The 14,197-nt window shown below is 40.7% G+C and overlaps 1 protein-coding gene across 1 annotated transcript in view; it reads left to right on the forward strand.

The window, feature by feature from the left end:
- Positions 1 to 14,197, forward strand: part of PRKCG (protein kinase C gamma) — a 48,110-nt gene that overhangs the window by 13,110 nt on the left and 20,803 nt on the right. Inside the window, exons 2-4 of the mRNA XM_058183815.1 lie at positions 533 to 564; positions 10,142 to 10,224; positions 11,079 to 11,190. Of these exons, the coding sequence (XP_058039798.1) occupies positions 533 to 564; positions 10,142 to 10,224; positions 11,079 to 11,190 (227 nt within the window). The remainder of the gene's footprint in view (positions 1 to 532; positions 565 to 10,141; positions 10,225 to 11,078; positions 11,191 to 14,197) is intronic.

A 14,197-nucleotide genomic window follows, 5' to 3' on the forward strand; every position in this document is an offset into this window, starting at 1 on the left:
GTGCTCTTTAGCGATGCTGCATTCTTGCTTGAGCAGGGGGTTGGACTAAAAGACCTCCAAGGTCCCTTCCAACTCTGACATTCTGTGTTCGATGAATTTTCTGATAATATAAGAAATGGCTGTTGTTGGGAATGAAAGGAGCTAATGTCTGATACTTCTGGAACAAGGGTCTCCAACCTTGGGCACTAAGACTTGTGGCCTTCAACTCCTAGAATGGCTGGGGAATTCTGGGAGTTGAAGGCCACAAGTCTTAAAGTGCCCAAGGCTAGAGACCACTGTTCTGGAGGATAAGATTGGAGAAAGATGCCATATATTTTCCAGGCATTCTAACTCCCTGAGCATTAATATATTCTCCAGAGTCTAGCAAAATCTTTTCTTTATCGTTCTTCGCTTTTACAGCATACATGTGTATTTGTTAAAGCCACATTTAAGACATTTGCTAGCTCAGAGCTCTTTAACCAGACATCCTACGCTTTGTGTAAACTAACCATTTCATTTCTTTTCTTTTTTTTTTCTTTTTTCTTTCCTGCAGGGGAATTGGAAAGCAGGGACTTCAGTGCTTAGGTAAGTCCTTTCTTTTGACAATGCCCTTGGCGTGGTGCTCTTTTCCCCATTAGAGCGCTACATGGTGTGAAAGCACAATCAGGCCTATGAGGCAGAGCAGCAGGGTTATTGGATGGGAAAGAAAGGATGTGGGCGCTGCAGCCACACCCCTTTCTCCTTGAGTCCCAAAAGTATGGGGCTGTTGTTAACGAGGAGCGTGCCCTGCACTTGCTCAGAGGCTCTCCTGGTCAGCTTGGTAGGCTAACAGCTTACTCTTGATTAAAAGAGGGTTTGTAAGCAGGAATTGTAATTTTTGGAAATGACAGCCTTGTGTCGGGGGTTTGCATCTTAACAGATACAAGTTATGGGAGAAAAGGCTGAACAGCCTCTCTTATTTGAGTAGAAAACACCACCACAAGCTGTGAGAAGGATTAGATGCAATGGTTTGCTTAATTCTTGGTTTTGGGACTTAGCTGCATGCTGGCTGGGGAATTCTGGGAGTTGAAGTCCAGATATTTTAAAGTTGTCAAAGTTGAGAAATGTTGGTACATACTGTATATTAAGTTAAGATCTTATTCAGAGATAGCTGGGACTGAGGAGTGCTAGATGCTGATGGCAAGGAAGAGCAAAGGGTGTGGGGGCAGGGCCAGGTTGCCTCTAATTTCCCCAATTCCCATTTTAATCAAGCAATTTCTGCACACACAGAAGAGTCCCTGATCCATTTTTATTGTTTCTCTGAACTACATTCCTTCGGGCTATTTTAGGACTGTGAAATGTCTCTTTCATTCTTGTATATTTTAGATACACATCTATATCCCACACTACCCTCATGCTTGACTTTTCTGTCGAAATCTTCTTTTGTTTTTTCACTCATCCTGTTGCCTTATGGTCCCTTTGTATTCATGTACTGTACATGTGGTCGTGTATTCCTGTTTGCATTTTGTTATTTATTTATTTGTATTTCATATTTGTAAACCACCCATCTCTCTGATAGATATTTGTTCGTTTACTGTTTGTTTACTTTTTTTAAATATCATCAATGGAGATTCTCAGTCATCCAGGTTGTAGTTGTCCCAAAGATGCTTTTTCAAGAGGCAACTGGACTTGAAGACGTTTTGTTTCTCATCCAAGAAGCTTCTTCAGCTCTGACTGGAAGGTGGGGAATAGAAGGATTTATATTCCTTGCAGACAACTGGTCATTTGCATTCTTTTAGAGAGTTGTTGAGACCACTTGGAGGTTTATGTGTGCCTTCAGGGTTACCTGAGTAGTGCAAATGGGTGTGGATTTTTGGAACTGTTGAAAGGACTGTATTGTAGTCTGGAATAGATGGCGTCATATCCCTCCCCCTCTGTTGAGAGAGGGCTGTTCAATTTTGACATAGATGGCCTCTTTGACCCCTCTTTCAAACCAGTGGTCCTCTCTGTCCAAAATGTGCAGTTTGTTGTCTTCCAAAAAATGGCCTTTGTCTTTTAAATGCAGATAGACTGCTGAATCTTGTCCTGATGGGTTTGTTCTCCTGTGTTGTACTATGAGTTTATGAAGTAGTTGTTTTGTTTCCCCAATGTACGTATCTGCACACTGCTCACTGCTTTGTACTGCACACATCACGTTTGTGTTTGTGTCTGTGTTTGTGTTCACCCCAAGGATAAAACACTTTTTTACTTTTACATTTAATTTGTTTCATTTATTTCATTCACTCTTTGTTCATTTACAGGGGCCATTTTATCCCACCAAGACGAGCAATTAATATACCCTGCCCAATCAATGTTGTTTGGAGATAACGGGAATGTATCTGGAGAATTTAGGAAAGTTTAATCTTTTGCATATATCAATTGCTGCCACTCCAGCAATCTGCTTTTAACATATTTCATGTAGTCCCTTTTCACCCCAAAAGGCCATTGATAGTAGAATAAATTGTCCAACTGTGATACACACTTTTTCATGCCCTATTTTCACACTATGTACAAGGTAACCATCCAGATGCATACGGATGATGCATGTGGATGAATATATCAGTATGTGGATTGGTCTTGTGTAATGGGTCACTAGCTACCCTGTACCTATTTTCTCTTGGCCAATATGTGTGACCACTTTTTATTTATTTATTTATTTATTAAATTTTTATGCCGCCCTTCTCCCGAAGGACTCAGGGCGGTGTACAGCCGAAATAAAAACAGAGTATATACAATTAAGACAACATTTAAAACATAGAAAATTAGAAAGGCTGATAATTAAAAATTTAGTTTTACGATTTTAAAACATTAAAAACCCCAATTAAAATTCAACAATATTATGCCAGTCTCGCTTGAATGAATAAATATGTTTTGAGCTCATGACGGAAGGTCCGAAGATCAGGCACTTGACGTAGGCCAGGGGGAAGTTCGTTCCAGAGCGTCACTGCCCCCACAGAGAAGGCCCTACTCCTGGGGGCCGCCAGCCGACACTGTTTGGCAGACGGCACCCTGAGAAGACCCTCTCTGTGAGAGCGTACGGGTCGGTGGGAGGCAAAGGGTAACAGCAGGCGGTCTCGTAAGTACCCGGGTCCTAAGCCATGGAGCGCTTTAAAGATGGTAACCAAAATCTTGAAGTGCACTCGGAAAACCACAGGAAGCCAGTGCAGACTACGGAGCAGTGATGTCACATGGGAGCCACGAGCGGCTCCCGTTACTACTCGCGCAGCTGCATTCTGGACTAACTGTAGCCTCCGGGTGCACCTCAAGGGCAGCCCCATTTAGAGAGCATTGCAATAATCCAACCTAGACATAACCAGAGCGTGAGTGACCGTGCATAAGGCATCCCGGTCAAGGAAGGGACGCAACTGGCGAACCAAGCGAACTTGGTAAAAGGCCCTCCTGGAGACGGCCGCCAGATGTTCATCGAAGGACAGCCGTCCATCCAGGAGGACGCCCAAGTTGCGAACCACCTCCTTTGGGGCCACTAACTCGCCCCCAACAGTCAGCTGCGGATGCAGCTGACTGTACCGGGATGCCGGCATCCACAGCCACTCTGTCTTGGAGGGATTGAGCTTGAGTCTGTTTCTCCCCATCCAGACCTGTACAGCTTCCAGGCACCGGGACAGCATTTCGACCGCTTCGTTGGGGTGGTCCGGAGTGGAAAAGTACAGCTGAGTATCATCAGCGTACAGATGATAACTCACCCCGAAACCACTGATGACCTCACCCAGCGGCTTCATATAGATGTTGAACAGGGTAGGCGAGAGAATCGACCCCTGAGGCACCCCACAAGTGAGGCGCCTCGAGGACGACCTCTGCCCCCCTGTCAACACCGTCTGCGACCGGTCAGAGAGATAGGAGGAGAACCACCGATAAACGGTGCCCCCCACTCCCAATCCCTCCAACCGGCGCAGCAGGATACCATGGTCGATGGTATCAAAAGCCGCTGAGAGATCTAATAGGACCAAGGCAGAGGAGCAACCCCTGTCCCTGGCCCTCCAGAGGTCATCCACCAACGCGACCAAAGCCGTCTCCGTGCTATAACCGGGTCGGAAGCCGGACTGGAACGGGTCTAGATAGACAGCTTCCTCCACGTGCCGGGGGAGCTGCCATGCAACCACACTCTCTACGACCTTCGCCACAAAGCGAAGGTTGGAGACTGGATGATAATTTCCCAAAATAGCTGGGTCCAGGGAAGGCTTCTTGAGGAGAGGTCTCACCACCGCCTCTTTCAAGGCGGCGGGGAAAACCCCTTCCACCAAAGAAGCATTTATAATCCCCTGGAGCCAGCCTCGTGTCACTTCCTGAGCAGCCAGCACTAACCAGGAAGGACACGGGTCCAGTAAACATGTAGTTTGCATGTAACCTCCCCAGCAACCTGTTTTCCTACTGTTTTCCAACTTTTCCTACTGAACTGTTGGCATACACCATTTTCTATTTGGCGCTTTTATTTTTTCCTGTTCTCGGCTGCCAATGGCTCTTTGCTACTTCAAAAATAAATCTCAACAGTTAGAGGAGGCAGAGACTCTGCATGGTCTCCATCAGAGAATAAAACTGGAAGGGGATGCAGTACTAGGTAGATGGTTTAGTTAGGCATAGATATTTGGGTACATGCTGGAACATTTGAAATTGGAAAAGTTAGACTCATGACTAGTGCTAGAGTAGAAGAATAAGAATAATGAGAGAAATGAAATTTGATTGGCAGGAAAAGATCCTGGAATAGAGCTAATTTTAACAGCTATCCCAAGATGAGCCTGTATGGATGGAGGTGCCGGCCAAGCAAGTAATGGTTAGATTCACAGATTGGTTTGGATTGAGCTACAGTGGAGTTATTTGGTTTGGGATTAATGAAATGTGAAAAGCTGCTATTATCATTTCTAACCCTTGATTTATATATTAGTGTTATATGTGAATCAAATTACAATAGCTTATTCAACATTGTGGTTGAACTTGGGTTTAGCACAATGTGTGAATCCAGCAGTGAAACACTTTGATTATATTGTTCCTAACAGGGTAGTTATTTTCTAGAATTAGGAAATTGCGGATGGCAAATTTCAGGTAAACATTACGTAAACATTATTTCTTGTTTATAAAGCTGGTGAGAAAATGGGACCTTAGCAGGTGAGTAGATTCACTTCACTGAAGGTGTTTAAGAAAAGGCTAAATGGTGCTGTAGGCACAGGTTGTCCTTGACTTACAGCAGTTCATTTAGTGACCATTTGAAGTTACATTGGCACTAAAAAACTGATTTATGTCTGTTTTTTGCTGTGGCAGCATTTCCATGGTCATGTGAGCAAAATACAGATGTGTGGCAATTGGCTCATATTTGTGACGGTGCAGTGTCCCAGGGTTATGTGATCTCTTTTTGCGACCTTTTGACAAGCAAAGTTAATGGGAAACTCAGACTCATTTAACAACCATGTTACTAACTTAACAACTGCAATGATTCACTTAACAACTGTGGCAAGAAAGGCTGTAAGATGGGGCAAAATTCACTTAACGACTGTCTTGCTTAGCAACAGAAATATTGGGGTCAATTGTGGTCATAAATCAAGGACTACCTGTATAGGATTCTTCAATTGAGTAGATCAGGGGTCTCCAACCTTGGCCACTTTAAGCCTGGAGGACTTCAACTCCCAGAATTCTCCAGCCAGCAAAGCTGGCTGGGAGTTGAAGTCCTCCAGGCTTAAAGTTACCAAGGTTTTTGTATTTATTTTTATTTATTTTATTTTGTCACAACAATATATGTAAGTATCATACAAAAAGATTATATAGTATATAAACATATATATGAGTAAATATTAGGAGGTATAAGCATATATATATATATATATGCTTATGCACGCCCCTTATGGTCCTCTTAGGAATGGGGTGAGGTCAATGGTAGAAAGTTTTTGGATAAAGCTTTTAGGATTAAAGAGCAAGAGAAGAGGAGGAAGAGGAAGAGGAAAGGAAGGAAGAGGGATAGAAGAGGGAGAAGAAAGGAGTAGGGAGGAAGAAGGAGAGGATGTAGATAAGAGAAGGGGAGGATGGTCGTGGAAAGTAGAAGAAGGTAGAGAAGGGAAGAGAGTTAAAGGAAGGGGGTGGTGACCGGGCAGGTCCGATTAATTGTATATGATGGTACACTAAATATGTTATTGGATATGAATGTTAAAATAAAACTTTTTTATTAAAAAAAAAAGAATTATGGGAAGAGACCACAGTGTCAGGTAAAGTATTCCAAGCACTGATGATTCTGTTACAGAAGTCATATTTTCTGCAATCTAGATTAGTGGTTGACATTAAGTTTAAATCTATTGGTTGCTCTTAGTTGGAGACCCCTGGACTACATGACCTCAAAGCCCGGATTTTATGATAGTATGTTATTTTATGTATAATGTTTCCCAAGCTAAAAAAGGGTCCTAATTTTTAGAATCCCTGTAAATTAATGTAGTTTCTACCAATATGTTTTTTTTTGTTTTATAATCATTTACATGCAATTTTTTTCTAATTCCTTGTGGAGAAACCAGAGGAAGAGAGTCCCCTTTATCATTATCTTTTCAGAGATTTTCCTGCTGAGCTGTTTTTTCATCCCACACTGTGGGTTGGGATAGAAACCTATATATTTTCCTCCATTGCAGACAGGGTGAAGCTGTTTAAGAAGCATTTCCCTGCACCCGTTTCCCATGAAAAATTATAGCTTCCCATCTGCATTTCATATAAAAGAAAGGCGGGGGAATGATTCATGGGTTGAGAATTGAATGCACCTCAGAGACATGCAACTAAGGTTTCTTTGTACATAAGGCAGAAATCCACTGAAATTGGTTTTATTATATATTTTGATTGGGAAGGGTGAGATCATTAAAGGAATGTTCCCTCTTTGTGCGTAGATCTTGCCCTTGACTCATGAGATACTGTATGTTCTGCTCTCAGCATCGCTAACTTCTCGACTTTTGTATGTCTAATGTATACAAAGCAGCTCTATATTTTGTACGTTCAGCATTTTGCATGCAAACAGATGCAAAAAATCGTGACAAATATTTTTGTTTGCCACCTGTCTCACTATATTCCTCTGGGCTAGGGGCATGCTTCTTTCCTCAAGCATGGCATCTTCTGCCCATTTTCTTCTTTGTCCATTACACTCATGGTGAATAGTTTTACGGATAGATTCTCTTGTATAGTTCCACCTGAGGATTTAAAAAATCTCCACCCTTCAAAATTGTATTAGTGGAGATATTAATGGTCATCTGGCTCTTTATTATGTTCCTCAGGTTTGGGTCCACGCCCTCTCAACAGGCACTGCTTGTGTGTGTGTGTGAACCATCTCCCATTGCCCCCTCCCCTGAACTGGGATGATTGTTCTAGAAATCACTTCCTAGATTTGATGGTTGCTAAGAAACCACCCTATGGCTGTCAGGGAGATCACTAAGCGACACCCTCTCCTCACTTGCCAATTGCATCACACCTGCCAATCAATTGTGGTCCCGTCTCATTCCGAATGTGCCTGGCTCAATTCTGCCATCAGCATCTGAGCACCCAAATGTTTCCCCGCCCCCTATTTTGTCTTCCAACTTTGTGGGGAAGATCCACGATAGCCTTCCTGAGCAACTCCCCCTCCCAGCTCTTCTAGACCACCACATCCCCCGCCCCACACACATTACTTGCACATTATGCTTATTTTACAGAGGCTGGAGACAAGAGACCCACATATAGAGGGGCTTCAGCTAGGATCTCTGTTACTATGGCAACCCAGAGATGTTTACAGAAATGTCTCAGCCAAAGAGAGGGACTGGGGATAAGGGGGAGTGCTGGCGAGGGGATCCTGATCTGCCTTGCTTTTGAGGTATCTCCCACAGCTTCATAAACAAGAAAGAGTCATGAGGAACAGTTTTGTTTTGCAGGTCTTTAAAAACCCAAACCTCACAATAATGGGGCATCATTATTGGAACAGCTGCTCATGCCTCTGAGTCAAATATCTGATGAGTTGGTCTAGCTACAAATCCACTTATTTGGTGTGTGTGTGTGTGTATAAATTAGCGGAAACAACAGAGGAAGACTGTGATATATATTACAGTTGCATCAATCAAAGGAGAATATTTGTAGCTCAGGATTGAAATGAAGGGTCCTTGGTGCTCTCTGAGCTTGGTTGTTTTCTTATAGACATTTCATTACTAAAACTAGGTTACATCATCAGTACTAATCGTCTAGTGCTAGTAACGTCATCACTAGCATTGATGATATTACCTAGTTTGGTTAATGAAACGTTTGCAACAAAACAACCAAGCTCAGAGAACACCAGCAACCCTTCATTACAGTTATATGCTCATGCTGCAGAGCGACTCTGGGTGGCTTACAATTAAAATCATGAATGTAAAAATATTAAAAATAAGTTGCCTCAGCCCAAAGAGATGGACAGCTTTTAAAGTTGGAGTAAGAGGTTCATAGCTAAAGTTTCCTGCTCTTTTTTTTGGATAAAGGTTTTAATCTGCAGCTGCTTTGCCTCATTTCTGGAACTTTTTGAGGGTCTGGAGCAAATTGTCTTATGTTTGTAACCTTCTAGTGCTCCCTGCCTTTTTTTAATATACCACACAAAATCTGTTAAGGAGGGAGGTTTGGGTAACTGCAAAGTATCTTTTGATTAGACAGCAAGGAACTCTCCATCTGGAACCACCCTTGTGCAAACATCTTCTCTCCTCCTGCCTCTAATGTGGTCCAATCTCTTCCCCCGCTGAGCTGGATACTCAGAGATTGTCCCTGCTTGTTGCCATAGAGACCCTCTTCCAAATCTCAGGCCTAAAGCTGCAGAAGGAAGAAGAGGTGGGGAGAGAGGGGGATTGTAGGTGAGAAAAAAGTCACTCTGTCGCCCCACACCTGCCCTCCTAGATTAGCATCTTGGCTTTCTCTCAATAGGTTCTAGTTGCTTACATTGAGCAGGAGACTCAAGATCAATACTGTAAAATATTTGCTGACTTGTAGACAAACAACTGCAGGTGTTGTTTTAAAATGTCACGCCTTGCATATTGGCTCAAAATTCATGTTTTCTGAGTAATTTGGTATGATGCTCAGAATGTCTTTAGGCCTTTTTTTTAAAGTTTCATCTACCAAAATAGCACCTAAGATGCAGCCCTGTGTTCTTGGAATACCTTTTAAACTTGATGATTTTTTTTTTTGGACATGTAGCAGAAACTGATGCACTCTTGAGTAAGAGTAGACTGGAAGTTGAAGAACAGGATTTTTACACCTGCACACACAGACCATAGACCAATCTGTCTTGTATCTTTATAAGTATCTGACTTATAACCAGATTTGGGATCAGATTATACATTGCTGAGTAAGGTGGTTGCTAAGTGAGTCGCAGCTGATTTTACAAAATATTTTTGCCATGGCTTTTAAGCGAATCACTGCAGTTGTAGATGAGTCTGGCTTTCCTCACTGACCTTGCTTGTCAGAAGCCAGCTGGGAAGGTCGCAGACGGTAATCATATGACCCTGGGACACTGCAGCTGTTGTAAATCCATGCCAGTTGCCAAGAGCCTGAACTGTGATTACGTGAATGTGGAGATGCTGCAAAGGTCGTAAGCCCGAGGACTGGTCATAAATCATTTTTTTCAGTGCTGTTATAACTTTGAACGGTCACTAAATGAATGGTTGTAAGTTAAGGACTATGAATTATGCCTTAATTTCTTTTTTAGTCTTGCACACCTTTGATTAGATTTTGAAAATAATGTCCTCCACCCCCACCCACCCCTTTAGTGTTTCAGTGAAGTCTTATGAGTGAAAAAAGGACAAGTAATATGGAAAGAGCATATTATATTATGGACAAGAAGATTATAAGGTGAAGAGAGCATGCATTTTATTGTAAATATTTGCAGTTCTATCATCTTCGGTTTAGTATGGCTGAAGAGATTGGAGACCCACTGACTTCAAAGCAGGTAGTAAGGAACTAAGATAAAGCAACTTCATATGTTCCTTTTCTCTGTTTCTGTTTCCGTAATTTTACCCTAGCATTCTTACAAATAATGCTTTTGACCCTATATTCTTACAATATATATATTTTTGGACTTTGCCATTGTTTCTTTCTTATATTAATTCCTTCGCCTAATTGCTTTTCCCACATCAGACCTCTAATTTTCATGAAACTTTTTCTTCTGTGTCCTCTTTCTCAGTATGCAGCTTTGTCGTGCATAAAAGATGCCATGAATTTGTCACTTTTGAGTGTCCAGGAGCTGGAAAAGGGCCCCAGACGGATGTAAGTACCTTTTTCATTACAGAATTCAGTGTCTTTTGAGAGATAAGTGAGATTATGGTAAGAAAAAATATAGTTTGGAGATTTTTAAGAACTTGGACAGTGGGTCTCTCCATTCCAGGTGAATGTCCTGGTTTCCTTGCTATTTATACTGCTGACAGAAGGAATGGATACTTTCAGCAGCTGGCACGGTCCTATTTCTGTTGCCCTTGGCCTGAAATATTAGTGAATACACTAGAAAAGATGGGAAGATTTGCCTCTTCTCTTTCAGAAGAACAAATTTGCCAGTTTTTTTTCTTGCATAAAATTTGGGGGTATGTTCAGTTATTCTGGATGCAAAGGCAGACTTACGTCATACAGATGCAGACATATTTCCTTGTGTATAGCACTTATTCTACGGTGGAGAAAATACGCATAGGGTAGCTGGATAATGTAATGGTTAGAGTGAGCTTTCAATGTTATCTGCCATGAACCATTTCATTATCTTTTCTGTATTTATATTATTATTAGATTGTTTTTATCCTGCTTTTATTACTTCTTTTCTACATAGCTCAAGACAGCGAACATATATAATACTCCTTTCTCCTACTTTCCTCACAACAACCCTGTGAGGTGGGCTGGGCTGAGAGAGAGGGATTGAAGCCAGAACTAGAACTCACTGTCTCCTGGTTTCTAGGCCAACATCTTAACCACTATACCAAATTGGCTTTTTCTGTATGGTGAGAGAAGTGTATGTAGACTTTTTAGAGATGATGGTGGGAATTCAGATAAACAAAATTCTTGCTTTCTGGCTGTCACACAGTAATGCATAATTGCCTTCACTAATTACATGTGTTTATAAATTTTCTCTTTTGCAGGATCCCCGGAATAAGCATAAGTTCAAAACCCATAGCTACAGCAGTCCCACTTTCTGTGATCATTGTGGCTCGCTCCTGTACGGACTAGTTCACCAGGGGATGAAATGCACCTGTGAGTAAGCCTTAATTTTTCTCTAGAGTTGTGTGAATTGTTATAAGAAAAAGAATTAAAATGCTGTTAACTAAATAGCAGAAATGATTGTCACAAAAAGCTTCTTTCAACTAAGGGCTGCTGTGGCATGGAAAAAGTTCCAAGTTCTAATATTATATCCCTCCTGAATACACAAGGCAGGCAGATAAATCATATTTTTATTATTAATAGTATGGTTGGTTGCACAATCAGTCAAATGGTTAGATTGGATTTCGCTTTTTTATTCCTCCCATAGATCTAGGAGAGGTAAATATTGTTCAATGGTATTAAAGGTATTGTCACAGGTGTAAACTGTTCCAAGTAAAGCTGTCTTAGAAGTTCTTCAGATGTTTTGGGATTGCACCCAAAGTGCCTATGACAGTGGCTACTATCTTTGCTTTCTTTTGCCACAGCTGTTTTTTTTTTATTTCTTTTTGTCACAACAGTATACACAAACAATTGTCATAGATAAAACAACATATCATGAAGAAAATATATATAGATATAAGTAAAAAAATATGCATCAACTATATTAATTTGATATAATGAAGGGAGGTCTTTGTATTTTGTGATTTTTCCCCTCATTTCTTTCTCTTCTATTCTGTTGTCTCCATTGCTACTGCAGTGTTCACTTTCCAGACGTTTTTCTTTTTTATTGACAAGTGTTAAGTCTGGGTTGTTATATGGCAGGTGACAGTCTGTTTGAATTTTAAAGTCCCAGAGCACCTTAGAGTGTCTATTTACTATTACAGTTGTTTATTTTGTGGCCTTACCAATTCTTGTTGCAAATAAGTGGTATTTCTTGCAGACATTCCAATGCATCATTGTTGCTACTTTGTCATGCTGTTGTTGGTAATCAGTCTGTGCCATCTTTTTACCGTAGCTAATCAGGTAAATCACTGTTTCTTCAGCTTCCTTACAGAGACAGCACTTGCTATCTGTTGTGGTCTTCTCAACAATGGCTTTGTATACATTTGTAGCCCCTGTGTTTCTTTCTTCAGCTTTCCTGGATTTATTCATTGATTTAGGACTTGTTATTTGCTTTGCCTGCTATTATTTTAATGTACTGGACATGTAAATCTTTGCCTTGCCATATCTCTTTTCTATTCTTCATTTGGTCTTCCTTATAGGCCAATTTGATCTCTCTGGTATTTAGTAGACCTTCGTGGTATATGCTTCAGTGTATCTTCTTCACTGTCCTTCAAATATTCTTCCAATATTATTACAGTATTAGTAGTTTGTGTTTTTGTGTATGTAATAACATACTGTACATAAAACACCAATATAATTTCAAGAGGTGAGAGTCTTCCATGCCATGGAAATGCAAATGTGCCGTTGGATATCAGGCATCTCCCTTCTTGGCCATATCACAAATGACACCATTCAACGGCATTTGGTGTTCCACCAATTATAGAGAAGATGAGAGAAGGCTGGCTCCGCTGGTATGGGCATGTCCAGAGAGCAGCACCTTCCACTGTTTCCAAGACTGCCTGCCAACTAGAAATCAATGGCTGACGACCTCGCAGGCATCCAAAACAGAGACGGCAAGACAACATCAACAAAGATATGCAAGCTGCGGGCTTGCACCTTGGAGACACAGCTGATTGTGCAAAGTGGTGTTCAATGATCCGAAAAGCAGACCCTGCACCTGCGGGAATACGCTAGGAAGAAGAAGAGGAGTCTGCATTCATATATGAATATAGTAGCATTCATCTAAAATGCTCTACATAGCATATGCTAGAAAAACTGCATGCTTTCAATAATCAATTTTAGTTCAGTGGCTACCTTATTTATTATTATTTATTATTTTATTTTATCAAAACCTTATTCTTTCATTCTTCTACACTTGATACACACTTTAAAAAGATGTGTACACACTTCTTCCTGCTGTTCCCTTTTGTGCATCAAAATGAGTTTGTAAAATAGACTATTGGGTCTCAGATAGGCAAGAGACACAACTTTAATGTGCTGCCCCAAGTAAACAATGTGCTCAAGTAAACTAGAAGGGAGAAAGATTCTAGTTCTTCTCTTGCATTGAGCCTATCTGTTTATTGGAAGCTTCTTTTTACATGAACAAAGCTTCTCAGGTTTCCTAAAAATATTAAACGGTGACCTTCCATCTATGACTTCAGTAGTAGCAGTCTGTTATGAATCTTACTAGCATAGGCTTTTGAAAGCCTATGATAGGAAAATGAAGATGAAAATTAAGCGACTTTAAAATTGTAAGCCTTCTGGAGTTCAGTGATAGCCAAATAACCATTAGCTGCATAGATGACAATATTTATATCTGGCATACAAAGAAAATATGACTCAATTTTGTAACTTCATTATAGCAAGGCAGCTCTATAAATTCTGGGTGTATAGAAGTAGATTCGTCTGAAATTGCACCCCAGGGATGTAGAAACATCAAAATACATAAATTCAAGAAGAAATTTTATGTAACCAATGCAGCCAGTGTCTAAGAATTTGGGAGCTATAACTGAGAAGCCATTGCATCAAATGTGGGTACCTGAATGTAAGTATGTTAAAGGGCAGTAATTTCTTTAATGGAAGATGTGGCCAATATTATGATTTTGCTTTCTCCCAAAGATTTAGAGTGGATCCCTGCAATCAGTTATAGAACAGATGGTGAACAGCCTTCAGCTAATTTGCTGAATCTGACCTATGGTTTTTCTGAGATAGGCTTGCAAACACAGCCAAATGTCTTCTCCATTTCAAGAGCAATATCAGAAAGATGTTTGCATGTAGCAAAGAAGACTGTTATCTCATTAGAAGCATCTTAGTTAATTAATGATATGGATTTGCAGTGATTAATCTTTAAAAAAACAACAAAGTATGTGTTGCTTATTACTTATGATTGCTTATGATACAGCCATAAGCTGTAAGCTGGCATTCTCCTAAACAGGACTCCTTCCTGTATAAATGAATGAAAAAGAAATGCCTCTTTTTTAAAAGATACCTTTTATCTAGGGCATTTGTAACTTCCTGT

This window comes from Ahaetulla prasina, chromosome 4, assembly GCF_028640845.1.
Source record: "Ahaetulla prasina isolate Xishuangbanna chromosome 4, ASM2864084v1, whole genome shotgun sequence".
In the NCBI taxonomy this organism is placed as follows: domain Eukaryota; kingdom Metazoa; phylum Chordata; class Lepidosauria; order Squamata; family Colubridae; genus Ahaetulla; species Ahaetulla prasina.